This window comes from Vidua chalybeata, chromosome 13 (assembly GCF_026979565.1).
Source record: "Vidua chalybeata isolate OUT-0048 chromosome 13, bVidCha1 merged haplotype, whole genome shotgun sequence".
NCBI lineage: Eukaryota > Metazoa > Chordata > Aves > Passeriformes > Viduidae > Vidua > Vidua chalybeata.
The window spans coordinates 2,864,467-2,886,568 of NC_071542.1; the positions used below are offsets into that span (position 1 = coordinate 2,864,467).

Below are 22,102 nucleotides of genomic sequence, written 5' to 3' on the forward strand. Positions count from 1 at the left end.
CTTGCTGGGCTGAGCTGCTCCTTGTGGGGGGGGCTGGTGAGGGGTCTGCAGGGGTAGGAAGAGATCTGGTGAGGGACCACAGGAGCTGGGGCGGGCTGCAAGGGTGCGGAAGTGCTTAGGGGTCTGGGTGGGGATCTGGTGAAGGAGTCTGCAGGGCTTGGGTGGTCTGGTCTGGGATCTGCAGGCATTAGGGACGGTCTGGGGGTCTGCAGGGGCTGGGGAAATGTGCTGCAGTTTGAGGGCGGTGCCAGTGGAGGAGTTAGCTAGGGCTGGGGCTGCTTGTGGTGAGCTGAGGGGGCTCTGGTGGAGGGGCTTTACAGGGGAGGGAGCGGCAGGGCTGGAGGCATCTGTTGGAGTGGGCCCAAGGAGGAGTCAGGGGCACTCTACAGGTGTTTGAGAGAGCTAGCAGGGGACCTGGGGCCTGGTTGACACCCAGGCCGCTTTCCCCCGGGAGCTCAGGGTCCCTCCCGCGTGGCCCCAGACCCGCCCGGGGCGGAGGAGCGCTGGAGCTCGCCCGAGGCTGTACAGCTGTCCCTTTAAGGGCCGGGGCCCCGCCAGCCTCCGGCCTTCACGGCGGTGGGCGGGGCCCGTGGGGGCGGGAGGTTGTACTCAGTGTGCCGGAGGCGGGGCTGGGCGGTGGGAGCCAACGGGCGGCGGGAGGGGGCGGGGCTCAGCAGTGTGCGGCCAATGGGCGGAGTGGAAGGCGACGGGCGGCCAATGGGCGGGCGCCGTGGCGGCGCGAGGAGGCCGGGGCGCGCGGGGCCGCGCGCAGGTAGCAGGGGGGCTCGGGGGGCTCCGGGACTGGGGGGCGACCCGGGACTGAGGGAGGCTGGCACCGGGAAGGGGTTCGGGGTCGGAAGATGCCGGCGCCACGTCCCTCCCGCCGCCACCGTGGAGCCGGTGTTGGCCCTCGGCCTGTCCTGGCCGGCGGCGCCGCGCTGAGGGGAGCGCGGAAACACCGACACTCCCTCGCCCATTCCCTGAAGAGACGGGCCGGGCCGGGGAGAAGTCCCGCCGCTACCCGCCGGCGCCCCGCCGGCTTCGCCTGAGGGGCTCTGAGCGCCGGCGGGGATGGGATCTGCGCCGGGGCTGCCCCGGGCGCGGCCCCGGCGGTGGCCGAGACCCACAGTCCCACCGTGCCCCGCACAGCCCCGCAGGCCGAGGGTCGCCTCTCTTCGTGCTCCCTCCGTGCCCGGGGCGCTCAGAGCGGCTCCCGGTGAGATGAGACCCAGCGTCCCGGGCGCTGCGGACATCCCGGGACTGGGGTCTCGGCTCTGTCCCGGCCGTGATCTCCCGGTTCCCGTGGCGGGGAACACCGGGGACATCGCGGGAGAGACACGCGGGGCTCCCTCCGGCCTTGACGTCGCGCCTCATTCTCTCCTGCCAGCGCCGCTCGGCTCCGGCCGTTCCTCTCCAGCATCCCGGGGTGGCTCCGCTCCAGCTCCGACACGCGGGACTGAAATGACCTTGGACGCCGGGACCAAGGGCAGCTCGCCGAATCCCGCCCGGGCTCGCTCGGGCCGCGGCCGCCCGGCCGCCGGTGCCTCCCTCCGCCTCTGAGCCTCCTGGGGTTTACTGGGAGGCGGGATCCCTGCCTGGCTCGCTCCGGCTTCCGCCGGGCTCTTCTCCGGCAGCGGGGAAGGGATCCAGCGAAAATCGCTCGCCGACGGAGGGGCTCGTGCCGGACCTTTTCCACGCTGGATCCCAGCGCCGCGTAAGGGAAGGGAGACGCCGATCCCGTGGGAGGGAGAAGCGCCGGGTTTTGCCTGGCAAAACCTGGGGGTTCCGGGAGCTGGTGTGGGCAGGGAGGCAGTGTCAGGAATGGGCAAAGGGGCATCAGGTCGCTGGAATGTTTTCACTTTGCTGGGAACTTCTACACCCACCTTCTCTGCCTCCTCTCAGGAGCTCTGAACTTGGACTGGTTTTGTTCCACTTGTATTTCGGGACACTTGGGATGGTGAGTTTACCTCAGGAACAGCTTGGTGCTGAACAAATTCATTGAGGGGGGTGACAGTATGAGCTGCTAGAAAGTGTTTTCCTCACTGTGCTGGCCCTGGAAGCACCTCTTGGGAGGGAAATGTCCCTGTGCTCCCAAAATCTGGATGTGTATTATCCCTGATGCATCTAGGAGCCAGGATGGAGCAAGATCTGGACAGAGGAGACAAAGCAGCTCCTGCGATGTCCCTCCTGGGGCTGAGGATGCTCCTCACAGGCCCCACACTCCCCCTGGAGCATCCCACTGCCAGCACTGTGTCCTGGAGTTGTCCCTGATGGTGGCCATGAGAGGAGAGAAAACAGGGATGCAGCACTTCCAAGTGCTTTTCAGCCTGTGTTTTTTTTTCATTTTAGGGAATTTCCGTGTGTTTGGTGACCTCGGAGGGGTTCTGATGCCTTTGCTTCTCCCTGATCCTTGTGTGGTGCCCCTTGGTGTCAGCAGGGATAAATCCGCTCACCCGGATTAAGCAGTGCAGGCACTTGCAGATTTAAGGGATGACGTGAGGGAAGCCAGAGAGTGCTGAGCTCTGGAGAAGGAGGCTCCAGATCAGGTCAGAGCCCCTTTTCCAGCATGGGAGAAGGGCAGATGAAGGCTTTGGTGCCTCCATGATAGGAGTTTCAGCCTTAGGGCAGGGTGGCATCCCCTGGCAGAGGATGCCTGAAGAGTCAGGCAGGGAAAACACCTTTTGGTACTATGCCAGGGGATGTTATTTTGGTGCTTCTTCTTATTTGGTGCTTCTTGTCAGTAAGGTCTCCTTTCCCTTCCTGACACATCCTTTGAACTGAGCTCCTAAAAATCCACAACCTCAGTGTGTCCATCCCATCCCTGCAGTGCTCGGACTCTAGGGCAGGTCTTTGCCCAGAGTGGCTATGGAGATCCAGGAGCTATTTCCTAGCCTGTTTCCAGCCACACGGCACCAGTGACTCCTGTTTGGTCCTGTGCCCCCATGTATGTGTTAGCTGTTGTGGGAGCATTCCCTGTGCCTCCAGCTGGGAGTCAGCCGGGCTCCATTGCACCCGGACAGTGTTTTGGTCAGTGCTCTGAGACTGTGGGGATGTGGGAGCTCACACAGCTTCAGCTCTCAGCCCATTTGAGCTGGGATCCAGCTGCTGGGATCCAGCACCCCTATCCTGGCTCTTCCCGAGCCAGGGGGTATTATTTCCATGGGTTTTCCTTCAGATGAACCCCTCGGAGCAGAAGCAGGATGTGTCTAGAGAAGTGCAGGTGGCGAAGGAGCCACTCTTGGAGTATAGGAAGTTTGGTTGGCTGCTCGGCCTGGGCTCTGCCGCACTGCCACGGCATCATCCCCGCGGGCACCGGGATGCGCGCCAGCTCTGTGCCTGTCCTGCCTGCTGGCGCTCATCCTGTCCCGCCGCAGCCCCACCTGCTCTGGCATCACCCCCTGCCTAGTGAGCTGAGTGCTTTCCCTGGAATAATTTCCTCTCCATGGGTCTGTGGCTGTTTGCTGGCTCTGCCTTGCCACCGCTCCCCTAGGATCATGCTCTGCTTGGCTGCCAGTGCCGCAGCAATATCCGGTGGTAGTTTGCCGAGGGTGGAAGTGTCACCTTTGTGGCCTGCCAGGTGATAACCTGCCCGCGGCGCTGGGCCCATGTTTACTTTGCCTGCCGTGGCTGATAAGCACCTCTGATAACATTCCCGATGGTAAATAACTGGCTCTAAGGTGCCTGGTGATGGCTCTGCCCTGGGGAGATGGTGTTTGCTGACCAAAAGGAGCAGACCCTGGCTGAAATCCATCCCCACAAGGAGTTTCATTGACCTGTGGTTTTTCCCATCCCAACCTCCAGCCCTTAAGGAGAAGAGTCTCTACTTTGGAGGGTGTTATAACAGGGAGCCACAGCAATTTGGCTGCTCTGTTCTGAGCTCTGGGGAGTCCCTGGCAGAAACATGACTTTTTTTTTTTTTTTTTTTGTCTGCACGTGACTTGAGAAATAGCAGGAATATTCTTGCTGTTCAGCAGCAGAATCTGTTGTCTCTTCAGCCATGCAGGCTGGGATTGAAGGGATCAGATTTACATCTCCAGACCCCTTTTCCCCTTTCCCTAGGGGGCTGACTGGTGTCTCCTTGCAGTGCCACGCCGATGCATGAGAAGGCAGCTCCCCTGAAGAGCCCTGAGCCCAGGCACGGTCGTGAGAAGCTGGAAGTGTCCCACAAGCAGAAGAGTTTGGATTCCCTCGATGGCAGGTGAGGAGCAGCATCCCGGGGTGTGCCTGCAGTTGAGTGTTCTCTCTTTTCTGCCCTGCTGTGGCATTCCTGCTGCCTTCGAGCCCTGAATACTGCCTGCCAACTGGGACAGGGCACAGGGGGGGCCCAACTTTGTTTTCTCCCTGAAATTTTGTGGGTATAAAAGTCGAGAAGTGAAAGGGATTTGGGGAAGGGGACGGTATTCCTGCTGCTGAGGTTGTTGGTAGGATATTGCTCTCTCCATGGTTTGTCCTTTCATCTGTCTGTGGGATGGACATGGACGGATGTCTCTGTGCATGGCCAAAGCTGAGGCCACCCTCCCGCTCAGGCACATTGCCAAATTCCTGCCTCTGCTTTCCCTCAGGAATCCTTGCCCCAGCTGCCAAAGCTGCACATTTCCAGCTCCCAACCTGTTCTAAGTGCTGCCAGGTCAATGCTGGGCTCCTTCTCCCAGAGCTGGAGTGTGTGTGAAGTACCTTGGTCCTGGTGCCTTCACTGGTTCTCATCAGAGATCAGCCCTCAACAGCCAGTACTGACCCTCAGCAATGCCCAATGCCACGATAAATCACGGAGACACCCAAAATGTGGCTTCCTGGGGGTCTCTCTTCAGTCTTCTACATTTTTCTATGTCTCATATTGCAGCACACGTGTTTTAGGGAACGGCTAAGAGACCCGTTGCTCTTTGCCTACCTGGTGATTATCATTTTTCCTTGCAGCCTCCGCCTGAACGAAGCCCTCAAGGATGAGGACATCAAGAAATGCCACCGGGAAGTGGTAAGCCATTGGCTTTGGGGATGACCAGCCTGGTGTGTTGTAGCCTGTTGCCCCAGGAGGAGCAACCTGGAGTTGCTCAGGTGTGGGCTGAAGGAGCCAGAGGCAGCTTCTGATGTGGGGCAGAGCTTCCTGTGTTTAATTTCAGGAGACCTGGTGTTGGTTTTGTGTGGCCCATGCTCTGGCTTGCAAGCACTTCCAGGATTTTCCATCTAGAGCAAAGGAGAAAGTGGACATGTTGACTGAGAGCATTTAAATTTCTGTCCCTTTGAACCTTTTTGCTTGTTCAAATCATGCCCAAACTAGGTGGTTTTGGTCCATCTACAGACAAGAGATGCTGTGGAAGAGGAAGGAGTAACAGGAAGTGGCATTTTGCCTTTTTCCATGAAGAAAATGGAGAAGAACATTTTTTGATTTCCTCAGAGGCATCTGTGAGGGTGACAGGGCCAGGAGTGGATTTATGCTAGGACCAGGGTGTAATGCCCTCTGTGTTCTCCTGGAATGCTCTCACCGGCACCCCTGCTATCCCGGCATCCCTCTGGGAGGTGTCTGAGCCAACTGCAGGTGCTGCTGAGCCTTGATCCTCTTAGGGCCCAGCTCATCTGGTGACAAGGTGCACAGAGCAAAGGTGACCTTGTACCTGTGGGCAGGAGGACTCTGCCTGCATGGCTGCCACAAACCAGCCCTGCTGTGCCAGCCTTCTCTGCATCCTGGCAAAGCAGCTCCTCCCTTGGTGACAGCGGCAGCTGTCACTGCTGCGGGACAGCCGTATCTCACGGGAGCATCCCGAGGGCAGGGGGCACAAAGCTGCCTTACAGGACCGGTTGAGCAGATTTATGGAAGGCGTTGAAGTGCTTCGGAGCTTTACCTTCGCCACAGGAGCGTTTCAGGGCCGACCTGCCGAGCCTCCTGCCGCGGCTGCCGGCAGGCTTTGAAGTGGTGCCGGGAATATAAATAGCTGGATGGCGTGGTGCGATGGGCGCAAAGCAAGTGTTGTCACTGTGTCCCGGATAAGGGAAGAGGAGGAGGAGAGAAACCGCTGGGCAAAATAAACTGCCTGCAGATGAGCCTGGCAGAAAACTGGCTCCTCAGCAGCCCCTGTAGCTATTAAGGGAAATGTTAATCTGGGAGGATGGCACAGCCTTCGCTGGGCGATGGATCATCCAACCTTCCTCTAATCCGTCAGGGCTCCTGTCCCCACCCTGGTGGGACCCCCCTGCGCTGGTCCCGGGTGCGGGCAGAGGGAGGTTTTCTTGCAAGAGAGGGATTTTTGGGTCTCCTTATCAGCAAGGTCACCAGATAACTTTGCTCTGCTTTGCTTTCAGGCTGCTAGCAAGTACAACTCCCAGTACCACAAACTGTTCAAGGACATCCCGACGGAGGAGAGCGTGCTGAAAGGTGGGTGGCAGGGTGAGGGATGGGCACAGAGGCGGCAGGATCTGGCACAGGGATTGCCACGGTTCTCTCTTTGCCTTGCAGTTTGCTCCTGCGCGCTCCAGAGAGACATCCTCATCCAGGGAAGGCTTTACATCTCCCCCAACTGGCTCTGCTTCTACGCAAACCTTTTTGGGAAGGACATTAAGGTAATGTGGGCACCAGCCCAGGCTGATCCCTCAGGGCTTGTAACCATAGCTTATCCCCTCCTGCACCCAAATGCCACCAAAATCCCCAACAGAAGCCTCTAATAGAAAGGGGAGCACGGTCGTGGCTCCCACTCTGATGACCTGTGGCATCAGCCTGGGGAAACCAAATATTGGTTTGGTTTAAAATTCCCTGATGCAAAACCTCCTTCCAGCCGCAATGGTGCTTGAAGGAAGATCAAAGGTTTTAGGGGGGGTGAGATTTGAATCTCTCTTGGCTTTTCTTCTTGATTTACAATCTGATGTTTCCCCATTAGTCTTGTGGCTGACGGGGATCTTGGGAGAGACAACTTCCTTTAAAACTGGGCTGAAGGACTGAATTATTTATATGTGATGCTTTAAACAAATACCTGAAGGAAGCTCAAGGTTTCAGCGAAGTTACCCTGCCAAAAATAGCATCCTACCTTATTTTTCACCCTCCCTGGGCTTGCATGGGGGGGCTCTCCTAGTGGGTCTTAGTGACCCACTTAGGCTGGCTGGATCATGCTTGTGCTGTGTCCATCCTGGTGGTCCTGCCCCGCAGGTGGTGATCCCAGTGGTGTCTGTACAGCTGATAAAGAAGCACAAGACGGCTCGGCTGCTGCCCAACGGCCTGGCCATCACCACCACCGCCAGCAGAAAGGTAACACCAAGGCAGATCAGATGCCCAGGTCCAAACTGGTTGTGTTTTGAGAGCAGCGAATGAAGTGATTCCCATCCCTGGTTAGGAAGTGAGCGCTGCTCTCTGTGCTGGTTGCCAGCCAGGGCAAACACTACAGCTTTGCTTTTGTTCCTGAATTTCACTTTGTTCCTGGACGAAGCAAAGCCCAAGTGAAACTCAGCCGAGCCTGACAAATCCCTGCCAGGCTCATGTAAAACCCTTAAACTCCTTAAGCACAAGCAGGAAAAGGGTTTGGGTTGGCATTCAGCCAGAGCTGGAGGAAAACTTGGATACAGGGCTGCGTTTCCAGCTTTTAAATCCTGTTGGATGTTGGTGGCTGCAGTGAGCTGATGTAGTGTGTCCAAGTCCTTGCCTGCCCAAGTGCTGCTGCCAGCACTGTGTGTTGCCTGTCCCTGCCAGGGAGGGGGTTGTTTCTGCAGAATGTTGGGAGGCAGTTTTTCCTGTGGAATTTGGGAGGTGGGTTTTAGCAGGGAGTGGCACAGGGCAGGATTTGGGCATTCAAAGCCATGTGTGGCTGCAGTGCACATCACCCAGGGGCTCTGTGTCAGGCATGGTGAGTGTGACCCTGTGTCCCTTCCATCCATGGTGATGTTTTCCATAGGTCCTGACCCCATTTGCTGACGTGTCCCTCTGGGTTGAGCATGGAAAAGCTGTAGGAACAGCAACTGAGCAAGACTGGCCCCAAAAAAATCTGGTCCAGGTTTTAGCAGGCTGCAAAAATAACAGCAGGGAAGCTCCGCAGGGAAATGCCTGTGGGGGAGACGTGGCTCCTGAAAACAGGGAGATTCAAGGGCATGATGTCTCTGCCTGTCCCTGCCTGTGGAGAACTGGACTCGGGATTGGGGGAATCTCTCCCAACAACTCACCTCTTTCTCTTGCAGTACATCTTCGTATCCCTCATCTCTCGTGACAGCGTCTATGATGTCCTGAGGAGAGTCTGCACCCACCTGCAGGTACCCCCATTCTGGATCTCACCGTGTGTCCATGGCCCTGAGGCTCTGCACCTGCCCTTTGGGCTGAGCACAGCTCTTCATTGCTGTCTCCAAGGCTCTGGACTGCTCCCAAAGCCCTCTCCAATTCCCAGCATCCTCATTCCTCAGCAAGGGATGGGGAAGAGGGGCAGGAGCCATGCCTTGGGCACGTCCTGTCCCCATGGGCTTTTCTGGGTCATGGATGAGGCAGAGCTCTGAGTTTCTGCTCTCTCTCAGGGTGTGGGTATGAATTATTTATAATCTGGTGGTAATACTAGTTTTGCTACTCTGCACATTGATGCCTTTTGCCCAGATCTAAAGTTTTAAAGGGATGAAGAATTATACAAAGTTAAAAAAGAATTCAACTTAAGTGGGGGAAGACATCCATCAGCCCTTGAGCTGGAGAGGATGACTATGGGGACCTCTTTTCCCTGACTTTGAAGCACGTGGGAAGCCATGCAGGAGCCCTGCCCTGTTCAGGAGGGTGTGTGCCAGCTGTGCCAGGGCAGCCATTTGCATGATTCAGCCCTGTTGCCAAACTGCGGGACTTATCCTTTGAAATGTGCTGGGCTCTGCCTAGATGTACCCTTCTTTTTTTTTACCCTGTGATGTTTTATCCTATCCATGGAAGCCCTTGGCTCAACCATGGCCCCACTAGGTTTTTGTGATGCAAAGCAGTGTTGCAATGCCCTTTCCTCATGCCCCAAATCCCCGTGGTTATAAGTTCTAGCAGCTGCTCTTCATAGTCTCAGCAGAAAAGCTCAAATTCCATTTTGTGGCTGAGGCTGAAGCAGGGAGAGCTGGCACTGTAATGCCCAATCCTTTCCCCCCCCATCCAGGTTTCCAGTAAGAAGAGCTTGAGTCTGAAGGAGCTGTCGGAGGAGCCGGACTCCGTGTCACTGGTGAGGGTCAGGGCAGCTCTGGGAGAGGAGAGACACCCTGACCTCATGCTGGGGGTGGAGAGAGCCCGCCTGGTCCCCTTGGTGGGTTTGACACTGTCTGGTGGCTGTTTACAGAGTCGGGAGAGAGCCAGTTCTTCTGTTGGTGCCGTCAAAGGGTGCAAGGATGCACCTGTTGCCATCACAGCTTGTCCTCTGGGACCCTCATCCCCAGACTTGGCAGGAGCAGGTCAGGAGGACTGGCTGAGCACAGCCAGTGACTCTGTCTGTGTATAGACAGAAAAACTTCAGAGTGATGTGGAAAATTCCGCCACTCAGCTCCCTGATGGCTGATGGTGTTCACAGCTGGGAATGTGGATAACAGGTTGGGAATGTGGTTGAGTTACCCAGAAATCTGCAGGATGAGTAGGATGATGGGAGAGGGAAACACCTGCTGAATCACAGTATTATCCAGGGAGCATGGGGGCCTTATCCTGCACCTTTGGAGAAGAGTGTCTTCCATGGCTGCTGGTCCCGAGCCTCAGGCTGGGTGAAAGAGGTGACAGTTGGGGTGCACCAGAGGGTGAGAGGTGGGATGTCACCCATGGTCTGGTGACATCCCAGGGGTTAAAGATTCATTTCAAGGGCTGAATCAGGAATGACCCAGGCTGATCTGGCAGCATGTCCTGGTGCTTCGGTGGGATGCAGCCCTTAGGCAGCTCCAGTGTATCCACCAGACCTCTGTCAGCAGCCTGAGCACCAAGGAGAGCTCCTTCACCTCTGAGAAGCCACTGGTTTCAGGTGAGGGGCATTGGTTTGTGCCCTGCTCCACATGGGTGATAACCTCCATAAAAGTGTGTTCATCCCTGGGAACTCTCCATTAGGGGAGCCCTTCTCTGTGCCAGCTGCCACCCCACTTGATTTGTTGTCTTTTTGGGGCACTTTTTTGTCCTATTTGGGGCATGCTGGAGAATTCCAGGTGACCGCCCTGAGCTTCAAGGGCTGGAGGAGGCAGCAGCTGGTATTTGAGGCAGGTGTGGGATGCATGGGCAGGTCCTTCTTTGGTAGTAGGAACCTGCATTCCCATGGAACCATCATGGAAGACCAGCTCTCCCTCAGGATGATGTTTCGAATGTGTTGGTGCGCCATGGAGATACTGTAAGGTTTGAGTTTGAATCTGGCACCACCATATCCGTAGCAGTGCTGATTTCATTCATGGCTCACCAGAACTGTTCCCACAGGAGGTGATCGTCCCCGAGGGCAAGTGGAGGAAGGTGTCACCTACCTCACTGTCACTATCACTGCCAGATGCCAACTACCAGTGTATCCGCCGGACCTCTGTCAGCAGCCTGAGCACCAAGGAGAGCTCCTTCACCTCTGAGGAGCCGCTGGTTTCAGGTGAGGGGCATTGGTTTGTGCCCTGCTCCACATGGGTGTTAACCTCCATAAAAGTGTGTTCATCCATCCACTGCTCTCGTGCAGGGGAATTCTGCCTTACAGATTAGGCTGGGAGTCAGCAATGGAGTACTGGGGATGGGCTGGGGTCTCCTGGCTGCAGGGTCTGAGCCCATGAGGGAGGAATATTTGATGTTTCCTGGTTGCTGGGGGAGCAGGATCATCAGCCAAGTGTGGCTGTGCCGCTGACTCTGGGTTTGCTTTCAGAAAGTGCAATAAATACCGAGGAAGAGCTGGAGGTGGAGCAGAGCTATGTGGCAGAGCTGAGACCCTCTGACTACCAGCTCCTGAAGATCTTCATCGTGCTGTAAGTGTGCCAAGGGGGCAGGGAAGCTGGGGGGACACTGGGAATGTCGGTCTCAGTCTCAACTTCTTCCTCTGTTCACAGCATCTGTCTCCTGGTCGTGTCCTCCTCGTACCTGGCATTCCGTATCTTCCGTCTGGAGCAGCAGCTCTGCTCTCTGAACCGGGATTACCTCCCCCGCGGGCACAGGAGGTGAGGGACCCTCAAGGACATTTTGGGCCACACAGCTTGTGCCATGAGTGGAGGACTTAAAGGAATGTGGGTTCAAAGAGGAATGGCTCCACTCTGTGATGTGTCTAAGGAATGCTTTGGTCTGGTCCTGCTGTTGGGCTGACCAGTGACAGAACCCACAGTGCCATCTCCAGACCAGAGGTGATCCCATCAGCTGCTGGTTTGAGTGACTGGGAAGCTCTGCTGTCTGAGACTCTGGAGCTTGGGAAGGGGTTTCCTTATTGGTTTGGGGTTGGTTCTCCAGTTGTAGAAGTACCAGGACATCTCATTGGAGCTGGGCTGTGCCAGGGCGCTAAGGCCATGGGCATCAGCATGGGATGGACAGGAGGGAATCTCCTTGCCTGAGGACATCAGAAGGCACTGGGATGAGATATGGAGCCTCTGCAGTTACTCATCCCGTCTTACCCCACTCCCTTGCAGGTGACTGTTCCCCAGGTGCTGGCTGAGGATGGACACTGAGGTGGTGGCACCCTGCCCATGGATCCCGGTGCTGTGTCCTCCCAACCGTGGCTGTTACATGTGGTCCAGCTTTCCCTCGGCTGGAAAAATGGGACCAAGTATTTTCTCTCTTCCTTCGGGCACTTGTTCCTGGTGGGACTTTGCAGCCAGGTTCTGGCCACCAGTGCCAACTCCCCATCCCACTGGAAACCTGTTTTCTCCCTGGGACACTGCTGTGCTGTAGCACCGGACAATGGCTCGGGGCTGCCGAGCACTTGGACCTTCCCTTAGGACTTGCTGCTAAGATGGATGTTGGTTTTTATTTCAGGCTTGGATTTTTCTTGTTAAAAGGTGACCTTGGGCTCATCAGGAACCCCCAAAAATGTGGATGAGTTGCCACTGCTGCTCTGGGAGAACCCATCTGTTTGTCCCTCAGTATCCCTGGGAATGTTCCTGGAGGAATGGCCCTGAACACAGGGATCTGTGAGGATGGGGAGAAAGGGCCCACTAGTCCTGTGGGGTGTCATTTATCCCACACACAAGGGTGGGGGTACAAGCCAGGGCTCCCCAGCCCTTCTCTCCTGGAGCACTGGGCTTAGAGGAGGGGGTGAGTGTGCATCCCTTGCAAAGCACTTTAGGGTCTCCCAGACCAGGTGTCCTCACTGGGGTTCACACCTGGCACAGGTGAACTTTGTTAGTCCTGCTTGCCCCATGAAGACGCTGGAAAGGAGCTCATGGCTGGCACTGGGGAATGTCCCAGAGTGCAGCGTCTGTGCCCTGGTTCATGTTAACCTTGTCACCGCATGGAGCTGAGTGCTGCAGGATTTGTCTCACAGGATTTGTCCCACAGCCCCCCTGGGAGCACACTGAGGTGGCAGGTGGTACCGGTGTGATTCCTTTCTTTCCTGTTTTTTTGGGAACTACAAGTGCTGATGGGGCCAAATCCCAGCGCCCTGGGGAAGAGCTCACTGCTCGCTCTGGGCTTGGAATGGCTTTTAAATGGAATTACAATAAACACAGGATTTTCTAGCACATCACACTCTCTTACCAGCGTCCTCCACAGCGGTGCTAGGCTGTGAGCTCCAAAACCGGGCACCGCAAAATCTGTGCTGTCCCAGTGTCCCTTCAGGATGTGAGTGACATGGGGACAGCCCGTCCTCTCGGCACAAGGGGACAGGGATGCTCCCGACAGAGGGGCCAGGGAGGTTACTGCACTAGATGGCAGCAGAGACTGCGGGATGTGACGCAGTGGTGGCAGGGCCACCCTGGGGACAGTGGTGCCGGGGGAGGGAGCTGAGTTGCAGCCCCACCGAGCTAGGGTGGGCAGGGTGAGCCTTCCTCTTTCTCCTCCTCCCTGCACATCCACAACCCAATTCCACTCCTTTCCCTGGCATGGCCAATGCAGCAAAATGCATGAAAATGGCCCAGCTTGAAAACCACGGTGGCACTGGTTAAGTGGGGACAGGAGTGGTGTCACCTGTTTTGGGCAGGATTTATCACCCGGGGGTGCCTGGGGAGATGGTCTGGTTCATTCAAAGCCCTGGCATTATGGGGCTGTCGGAGCCTTTGATTCCATGGGTGACCTGGAGGATGAAAGGTGCCGTCCTGTCCCTGCCAGGGACTCACCCAGCTCATGTACGCGGTGGAAATGGGTTTACGGTTGTTTTTCCAACAAACAAGTTGGTGTTTAGTGAGTCCAACCTCAAAGTGGGGCTCTTGGCCCCAAAAAGAGGTTTAGAGGCTGAGGACTGGGGAGTGTTTTATCTGATGTGTCCAGCCTGGTGTTTGTTGGGTCCTCCAGCAGCAGGTGCTTGGGGTCCCTGTGCTGAGCCCGAGCCAGGAATGTGGTCTCCTCTCAAGAAGTGGTGGGATGAGCCATGGGTGCAGTGACATGTAGGAGGTTTGGAGGAGCACAGGGATAAACTCACAGTGTGCTTTGGGGGGTCCCTGCTGCCAGGATGTGGTTGCAAGGCTCTGGTTTTATTTCCCATCTGGTGTCTGCCTGCCTGGTTTGGTGCATGTTGGCTCTCCCAGTGACGCCCTGCTTGAGCCTATTTGCTTTTCTTTGTGTAAAGAAATGCCACGTAAAAGCCTCAGGTGCAGGGAAAGTTCCTGGACACTCACCTTGCTGGCCTGGAAACAGCGATGAGGACCACAGGGTGGTGCTGGATGAGCACAACCCCTGCCCTCAAATCCCCCTGCTGTTGCCCATGTCACACCCACCATCCCATCTTCTGTCTTCCTCCCTCCCCAGCCCAAGCCAACCTCTAAAAATAGGATTGGGAGATTAAATCAGCCAAGGCAGCTCTGTCAGACGGATGAGTCAGAGCCACCATGCTGTTACACTCTGCACCACAGCAATACCAGGGACACCAAGGACTGGATGACACCAGGAAGCACAGTTTGGTCTGAGTTTTATTTGGGATTTGAGAGTGGCAGTGACGTTGCTCTGGCAAAGCCCCTCAGAGTCCAAAGGGAATCCCCTTCAGTGAGCAGCTGGATCCCGTTCTGGCTCCAGCTGAGTGGGTTTTCCAGGGAGGGCTGGTGCTGGAGGCTGCTCTCCTGTCCAGGCAGTGTTAGGAGGGAGGGGAGTGGCCCCAACCCTTGTCAGGCCCCAGTGCTGCCACGAGGGTGTTTTGGGGCAGCCTGGGCTGATTTCTTGACATTCACTTGAAGCAAGGGAAGGTGAAGCCCTCCATCCCCTCGGTGCTGTGCTGCTGCACACACCGGTGGTGAAGAGCTCCGGGTTAAAAACAATCCTTCCTCAAGGGTTGTATTTAACCCGGATTTCCCTTCTCAGGTAGGGGTGTGGTTGCTCTGCTAGACACCACCTGAACAACCTGCTCTTTGCTTCTCACCAGGTGAGAGATTATTCCTTATCCTGCAATGACATCTCAGTTTAATTTTTATTTTCCACACTGCTAACCCTGTCTTTAAGGAGAGGATCCACTCTGGGATCCCAGCCATCATCCAGCACAGGAAGAGAAGTGTTTCAGTTTTCTGAAGTGCATTAAGTACTTCAAGGAGCCTGCAGTTATCTTTGGCTTTTATACCTCAAACTCTGTCCTTTTGTTCTCCCTGGTGTGTTTGTTTTTTTTTTTTCTCTCAAGTAACAGAACTGGTTTTGTGTTATGAGCAGCAACCGCTAACAAGGGTTGGGGAGCACTGACAAACCCTACCCGCACAGAGATGACCTAAAATCCTAATGAAAAACCCCAAACTTCAAAGAGCGAGTGTTGCTTTTCATCTCAATTAAGTTTCTTTTCCTAGGATTGGCTTTCTCAACTTCCTATTAATCTTCCATCAGTTCAGAGTCGGGTTTTAATTTGCAGTAAGAACAAGCAGGGGTGGGAGACCAAAAAGAAGCCATTGCTGTGTGGCCGAGGAGCACCTGGCTTACGAAAACTGACTTTGATTTTGCCCTGTTCTTAAATTAATTGTAGCATTTCCTTTGCAGTCTCATCTTTTTGCAGTGACATCTCAATGTCAGGTTTTCAAGGGTATAAAATCCTGGCTACTAAATCCCACATTGCTCCAATACCATTAGCAGGAGGCACAAACTAGAACTATCCACGATAAAGCACTCGGGGGCTTGGGTTTAAAGAGCATTTGCTAAACCTGGCTTGGAAGGACAATGCCTGGAGCCAGCAAAAGCCACTTAATGAGGGTGTGCTGGGCACAGGTGGAGAAGTCTCTTTAGCAACTTGCTTTGCCGCAGCAATTACTGTAAAAATTTACCATGGAGAGGGTTTCTTTGAAAGCAAAGTGACTCTTGACATTAGAAGTTGAAAGGCCGGTGATTTTGAGAGGAGAATAAGGCTTTTCCTGGAGGGTATGGGGTGTTTGGGGGGTGTAGCCATGCTAGAGGGGTTACATTCTTTTTCTTTGGGACAATCTTGCGCATGGGCATCTCCCTCAGGCACTGGGGGTGCTGCCTCTTGAACTGGGAAGGCAGTTTTTGGGGGGCTAGAGGTGCATCCCCATCACTTCTGTGCCAGTTTTGTGATGAGAGCTTTCCATTCTGACCTCTTCTGCGTGATGTAGGAGGGGGTGAGGAGCTGCAGCAGAGGCTCCATCCGGCCCTGGAAGTACCCGTGGCACAGAGCCTCAGCATTGCAGATCACATACATCCCACAGTCGTAGCTGTTCTGTTGTGCCGGCGCCTTCTCCTCCACAAAGGTGGCTTTGCCCCCTCTTCTTCCCAGAAAGGCCTCCAGTTTCCCTGCCACTTGCTTGGCGTGGACAGAGTTGCATTTACTGTGGGAATCGTAATGGGTGAAGCACTTCTTGTCCCTGAAATAAACCAGTAAGCTCCAGTGGGTGCCCCCAGCAGCCTGGCTGGAGTTGTCATTGATAGGCAGGAACAGCAGCTCCTTGTGGAGAAGGTCCAGCGGCTGGAGGAATATGGCTATTTCTTCCTGACTAAGGGCACACTTGATGAACTGAGCCACCTCAGGGCTGATGAAACAAACACGGTGGCTGAACTCCTGGAACTGCTGGTTGGCGAAGTACTCGAAGGCGAAGCCGATGATGCGGTCGTTGAGCCAGTTCGGGGGCTCCAGCAGGGCCACGTCTGACTGCCTCAGCAGGCTGTCCACATAGCTGAGAACCACGGGATCCATCCTGCGCTGCTCCAGGGAACTGCCAGAGCTGCAAGAGAAAGGGAACACAGGTTGGGAATTGGATCACACCCGGGATACAGCCCACACCTGGATGCGGCCCAACAAACACCTCAAGTTCCTTCTCAGCAGCAGTAAGCAAGAGCCCAGGATTCCAGATGGATATTTGCAGGACCATGAGCAGATGGAGAACACACAGTGTTGGGCTGAGCAGCAACCTACTGTGGCTCCAATGAGATCAGCCTTCCATCCTGAGGATCTGAACCTCACAACAAAGGAGTTTTGGAGCAGTTCCTGCACAGAAACCAGGAGTGATCTAGAAGTCAGGTGGTGTTTGCATGTCTCAGTGTTTCTTTCACCTGTGCAGTGACAAGCACTGGCGTTCTTTCCATCACTGGTATTCCCCTAAACAAAAACCTTTTTGGGCTGTCTGATAGACATATGGTCCCTTTCTCTAAGCACAGAGTGCCCCAGCTCTGTGCCAGAGGCATGACCTGTTCCAGGAGAACCTGCTGGGCCGCCAGCACAGGAGGGACAGCTGTGACTAAGGAGTAACAAAGCAAGACGAGATCACAAACAAACCAGTTCCCGACCGTGGGAATCTTTATGACAACTCTCTACATAGCCAGAGTAGGACTTAGGAGATTTTCCACAGGGAAATTTGATTTAGAGCCCCTATATCTACCCTGGTTTTCCTTTAGCTCTGACACCCTGCAGCCCTTCCAGGCTTCTCAGTGCTGTAATGCATCCTCAGCCTCTAGATCCTTTCCTGGCCAGGACGGGGCTGGAAATGCCACAACCTGGGACACAGATGACATGGAACTGGTTTTGGCCTCATCTTTCCCTCCTCTGTCCCAAAGGCAGCAAGAAAACGCCTTCAGATTTCTGAAAGCCTCATGTGAAAGCTCAGAATGATAAGATTACTTTTAATATGATTCACTATAAATAAGTCACCAATTTTCCATCATGATAAAGAAGAATGAAGCAAATGGAGTGTTCTGTTAGGAAGAAGTAGGTTCACACTTCTTATTGTGACATGAATCATGAGAAATAACCCTTCCTGGCCTGGGATGCATAAATTACGGGATTTATCTCTCAAAAATGTTGGCAAGGTCCCCTGGCACGTGACAGGCAAGGAACAGAATGGATGAGCCATGGTCCATGTGTAACACGTGGGAAGGAAGGGCTGAGGTGAGTGTTTGGGGCATTAAACAGCCAGTGAGCGTTTGTGTGTGGCTGGTGGATCCCGGAGATGCCGAGCAGCAGGAGTCACCAGAGGAAGGAACAGCCCTTGTTTATGCTGAGCCAAACACAATGGTATTTGGACATGTTTCCAACCTTAATGAGTTCCAACTATTTCCAAGTTCGTGGTGCAAACCCTTGTAGTATAAAAACAAGAAAACCCACCGGAATCCTAGTAACTCCTCAGCCTGCCCAAATACAGCCTGGTTTAAAGATCTGGACATCCTCCAAACATCCTTTTTGGGGGTTTAACATGGGCACTGCTGAAATACTTCTTGTATGTCCCCATGAAATGCCCCAGATTTTTCCTTTACATTGTGTTCTTTCTGCTTCATCTTCTCCTGGACATGTAGAAGTCCAGCCAATAGCTTTCCACTCCAGTCCAAATGGGATTAAGGGCGAGGGAAGCGTGTGTCCCGTGCTCTGTTAATCTTCCACTCTGCAGAAACATAGTTGTCTTTTTTTTTTTTTTTTTTTTTTTTTTTCTGTCATGACATTTGGCAGGTTCCTCCAGTCAGGAAGGAGAGTGCAAGTGCTTAATTGCCACTAGCTACTACTTTTAATTTTATTGCCATCTGGTATTTGTGAAACTGCCTGTGAATTCTGTGGGATGACTCACCACATGCAGCTCCAAGGAAAACCCTTGGGAGGCTCCCTCAGAGCCAGGTCAGGTAAGCAGCGAGGACCAAAACAAAGTGGTGGGGCTGTGAAAAGCCACTGGTGAGGTGGCTTTGGGAGAACCTCCCAAGAGCTAAAGATGGATCTGCAGAGGAGACAGGACGTGGATCTGAGCCTCTGAGGAGTGTTGAAATCCCGACGTGGACTGGGAGCAGCTCTGCTCAGCCACAGCTAGGACTCTCTTCCTGAAGGCTCAGGCACGCTCTGTTCAGTTTCCATAAAAATAGGAATAAATACTGGCACAGGCCTGGACCATTTGCTGGAAGTTGCCAACAAGTGTCTTGCTGGTTCATTTTATTTGCATATTAGTAGTTGGAATTTGTGCAAACTCCCTGGAATCCTCAGCTCCTCCAAGGGATTTCAGCTGCCCCATTTCCAATGCTGAGACGAGGAAACCGGGGAGAGAGAAAGGAACATTTCCGTACAAACACCATCATTTCATTTACAGATTTGAAAATGGTGCTGTGTTGCATCAATAGGGCAAGAGGTCAAGCTTCCCTCACTGAAGTTATAATAATGAAACAAATCAGCTGCTGACATTAGTGCGAGTTCAATCCATAAATGGATGAGGCTCCTTCGTGTCCAGACACAATGCAAAGCCTGTGTTTTCCAACACTTGACCAAAAAACACCCCAAACCCGTCATTTTCACACCATTAAAGACAACAACCCTCTGCAGGTAATTGTTGAAGGCACTTGAGAGCCATGGAATGAGACTTCTCAGTCACTGAGCGTAAAAAGGCAGTGACAGAGCAATGGGAGTGTGAACTAAGGATGAATCAGATTCCTAAAGTCTATTTTAATAAATTAAAGGTTCTAAGAACCTCCAGAGTGAATAGTTTAAGGTGACACGTCACTAGAGACCTAGACCTGTTCCTCATTTAAAGAACATGGAGGTAAATAGGAAAAAATCACCTGGAAGACAAAAAATCCAGACTTTATCAGGGAGCAGGAGGAAGGACAGAGAAGGTTTAGTCTTTTAAAGATCAAGAGTAAAAGACCTTTTGGTGTAACTTTCTTTTCACTTTTCCTGGAAAGATGCGGTTTAGATACCATGTCTGGATAGTTGTTAATGGAGCAAGTTCAGACAAGGAACATTCATTTCTATTTACCAGCAGGAGCCAGGCTGGGTGACACCTGAATCTCTGGACTTATGTGTTTCCTGACAGAGCCAGAGGAAAAACTCACGGAAAATTAAACAATTCGGAACGGAACGGAAGCATAGTTATCTCCTTTTTTGTTAAATATAAATAATCTCTCTGCAGCTGTAGGTTATAATTCTTGTATGATACAAGAACATCCCACTTCTGAAGGTTCAACAGGCCATGAGTGCTGAAATCAGAGGAAAATACTCCAAGCTCTGTACTCACTATGCCCAAACTTCTTTGTTCTGGACAAATTCCCCAAACCAGAGAATCTGCAACCAAACTCAGAACCTCTCTTGGTGTCACAGCATGAAACCAAGAGCCACAGGAACAACACACAATGTTTTTTTCTCTCCAGGATGGGGTTGACCAAAACCTGGAGTTTAACAGGGAAAAACCCCTTAGCGATCAGAAGGCCTGAGGATGAGCGATGGCCCTGGGAATTCCCAGAGGTACCGGCGGGATTGGTGCCGATGGGATCCCAGCTCAGATCCTTAACCCGAACGCCGATGCACTCACCTCTCACCTCCCACAGAAAGGGTCTAATCCAGGGAGCAGCAGGAAGCACAGGGGGGCAAATGTAACTTGCCTGAAAGACCTGGAGGTCACAGGAATTTGGTCAGGAGTGGGAATTCGGTCAGGGGAAGAGATTCGGGGTGTCCCACGCCCCACGGAGGAGGAGCAACGTGCTGACCCCGAGCCTGACCCCGAGCGTCTCCCGGCGCTCCGGTGCCGGGATCAGAGCACGCCAGCAGCCCCGGGAAGATCCCGCTCATCCCATCGCTGCTTTTATGTGAATAAACGGGAATTACGGGCCAGGAGAGGGTGCACCCGGGCCAGGCGCAGGGTCAGAGCCTGGCTGGGGTGGGAGCAGGGATCATCCACAGGACCGCAACACACTTCCACTCCCTTACCCATTTTACCCTTTTTTTCCCCTTAAAACGCGAGCTTGAAGCTTCCGGGCCCGAGGTCGGCCAGCACCGACCCCCGACGGCTGAGGCCGGCGCGATCCCCGGGCACGGCGCCCCGCGCCGGGTCCTTGCCGGGACCTTACTAGCATCATGTCCCGCCGTGTCCCGCCGTGTCCCCCCGTTTTCCTCCCGTGTCTCCTCCCGTGTCCCCTCCCGTGTCCCCCCGGGTCTCACTCGCCGCCTCATCGCCCGTCGCCGCCGCCGCCGCCGCTCGGTTACCGCGCACTGCCGTAAAGCGTCCGCGTCGTAACGACAGGGGGCGTATCCACGGGGCGTGGCGGCGGGCGCCTCCCTCCCCGCCTGTCTCCGCCGGGCGGGCGCGTGAGAGCGGCGCGCGCGCGCGGGCAGTCGGGCAGCGCCCGGGCGGCGGCGGAGGCGGCGGGAGCGCCCGTCCGCACCCCCCCCCCCTTCCCGGGACCCCCGGACCTCCCTTAGCACCGACCCCTGGGACCTTCCTCAGCATCGACCTCCGGGACCCTCCTCAGCACCCACCCTTGGGACACTCCTCACCACCCACCCTCCTCAGCGCAGACCCTCGGGACGTCTGTTCAGAACCCACCTCCTTCAGCCAACGACCCTCGGGACCCCCCCTCAGCGGCGGCGGAGGCTGCGGCCGCGGGCGAGGGATGCGCCGCGCCCCGACACCCAGGTAAGCGGTGGCGGCGGCAGCGGGGAGCGGAGCGGGGCGGGGGCCTCCGGTGCGCGCGTGAGGTGGGAGCGGCGAGGCGGGGGTCGTGAGGCGAACCCCGCCGGAGCATCGCGGAGCCGACGGGAGCCTTTGTTCGGCGGAGGAGGGCGAGTCTCCCCGGCGTCGTGGGGGTCTGCCCGGTGTCGGGGGGTCCTCCCGGTGGTGTGGGATCCTCCCCGCCTGAGCCGCCCCCGGTGGGTGCGCGGTGCGGGGCAGCCCCGCGTTCCTCCCCCTCTCCTCCGCCCCATGCACGGGGTTTCACCGCTCGGTGCCGCTCACCCCCATCGCGGGTGGTTGGACACTCAGAATATGGAAAAACCAGCCTGGGGGGGAGGAGATTTACCTCAGAGGCTTCCCCAGTGTCACCAGTGGGGCCGTGGGCTGTAGCCCTGAGTGTGGCAGTAGCCCTGAGGCCACGGCTATGGACATCGCGACGGGAGCAGGTCGCGGTCGCCCGCGGACGCCCCGTGGCTCCGGCAGCCCGGTACGCCACTCAGTGCCATTCCCGAGCACCCATCAGCCGTACCCACCCGTCGGAATGAGGTATACCTGGATTGGCTTAGCACACTGTTAGACTTCACGGCAGTTCCCACCCTTGCACGCCGGACCCCTGTGGGAGCACTGCTCCTCCGCAGGTTAAAAGAGTCGATTTTTCTTTCTGGAATTTTCCTAAACGTAGCCAAAACGGCCTTTGCTTTATCCCAAAAAAATAAACCCTCTCCGACGTGACCTGCGCTAGGACCTGCCGTGAGTTCAGAGCCGGGCTTTTGGCCACCCTTCTGCTTCTCGATCGGCTTTCTCCTCCATTTACATTTTCCTTAATTTAGCCCCAAACCAAGCCGAGGCTGATAAAGTGGGGAGCGTGAGCTCAGCAGAAATCATGGCTTTCCCATCCCGCGCTGCAGCGCGGTCCCTGCCCATCGGCGGATCAAAAAAATAATCACGTAGCGGCAGAGGAAGGAGATTTGCTGCTACGGGAGGAAAACCGGAGCGGTGTCTCACTCAGTCGATAACCAAAGGCTGTAATAAATCGCTCTGCAAATAGATTGCTAGGTGGAGAATTTGGTTTCTGGCTGGCTCAAGTGCTTTCCTGACTCTTTTCCCATGGGACTGCTAGGAAATGACAGGGGAGCGTTGTGTTCCTATGGAGAGGTGCATGGATGCTGCGGTGACGGGCTGTGAATCTTTAAGCACGACCTAACAAATCTGACCT

At 55.1% G+C, this 22,102-nt stretch overlaps 3 protein-coding genes across 13 annotated transcripts in view; 2 read left to right on the plus strand and 1 right to left on the minus strand.

Moving 5' to 3' along the window:
• Nucleotides 1-1,465: 1,465 nt before the first annotated feature.
• On the plus strand, nt 1,466-12,579 carry GRAMD2A (GRAM domain containing 2A). 3 transcript variants are annotated; one of them, XM_053954822.1, is made up of 13 exons: nt 1,635-1,714; nt 2,350-2,546; nt 4,085-4,198; nt 4,915-4,972; nt 6,295-6,367; nt 6,449-6,552; nt 7,133-7,231; nt 8,152-8,223; nt 9,081-9,143; nt 10,361-10,517; nt 10,782-10,881; nt 10,963-11,070; nt 11,530-12,579. In XM_053954822.1, exons 3-13 carry the CDS (start codon nt 4,095-4,097, stop codon nt 11,531-11,533), a joined length of 942 nt encoding a protein of 313 aa, XP_053810797.1. In that variant the 5' UTR covers nt 1,635-1,714; nt 2,350-2,546; nt 4,085-4,094; the 3' UTR covers nt 11,534-12,579. The 3 variants fall into 3 exon arrangements, with proteins under 3 accessions (XP_053810798.1, XP_053810797.1, XP_053810796.1); XM_053954823.1 differs by lacking the exon at nt 2,350-2,546 and having other exon boundaries at nt 1,466-1,714; XM_053954821.1 differs by lacking the exon at nt 2,350-2,546 and having other exon boundaries at nt 1,640-1,714; nt 4,060-4,198.
• Nucleotides 12,580-13,944: 1,365 nt separating this feature from the next.
• Nucleotides 13,945-20,463, minus strand: SENP8 (SUMO peptidase family member, NEDD8 specific). 3 transcript variants are annotated; one of them, XM_053954824.1, is made up of 3 exons: nt 20,376-20,423; nt 19,750-19,828; nt 13,945-16,197 (listed from the first exon to the last, which is right to left on the minus strand). In XM_053954824.1, exon 3 carries the CDS (start codon nt 16,167-16,169, stop codon nt 15,531-15,533), a length of 639 nt encoding a protein of 212 aa, XP_053810799.1. In that variant the 5' UTR covers nt 16,170-16,197; nt 19,750-19,828; nt 20,376-20,423; the 3' UTR covers nt 13,945-15,530. The 3 variants fall into 3 exon arrangements, with proteins under 3 accessions (XP_053810799.1, XP_053810801.1, XP_053810802.1); XM_053954826.1 differs by lacking the exon at nt 19,750-19,828 and having other exon boundaries at nt 20,376-20,463; XM_053954827.1 differs by lacking the exons at nt 19,750-19,828; nt 20,376-20,423 and adding an exon at nt 16,279-16,297.
• An 89-nt stretch (nt 20,464-20,552) lies between these two features.
• Nucleotides 20,553-22,102, plus strand: part of MYO9A (myosin IXA) — a 172,363-nt gene continuing 170,813 nt past the window's right edge. For all 7 annotated transcript variants that reach the window (XM_053954759.1, XM_053954763.1, XM_053954761.1 and 4 more), the window contains exon 1: nt 20,553-20,850. The gene's annotated coding sequence lies outside the window, so the exon portion shown is untranslated. The remainder of the gene's footprint in view (nt 20,851-22,102) is intronic.

What these genes read in the sequence shown, in the direction of transcription:
- GRAMD2A (XM_053954823.1), top strand. Translation starts at nt 4,095, where the DNA reads ATGCATGAGAAGGCAGCTCCCCTGAAGAGCCCTGAGCCCAGGCACGGT. An exon ending in AGAAATGCCACCGGGAAGTG is followed by an intron (nt 4,973 to 6,294) that starts GTAAGCCATTGG and finishes CTTTGCTTTCAG; the next exon opens with GCTGCTAGCAAGTACAACTC. An exon ending in GAGTCTGCACCCACCTGCAG is followed by an intron (nt 8,224 to 9,080) that starts GTACCCCCATTC and finishes CCCCCCATCCAG; the next exon opens with GTTTCCAGTAAGAAGAGCTT.
- SENP8 (XM_053954826.1), bottom strand. Translation starts at nt 16,169, where the DNA reads ATGGATCCCGTGGTTCTCAGCTATGTGGACAGCCTGCTGAGGCAGTCA.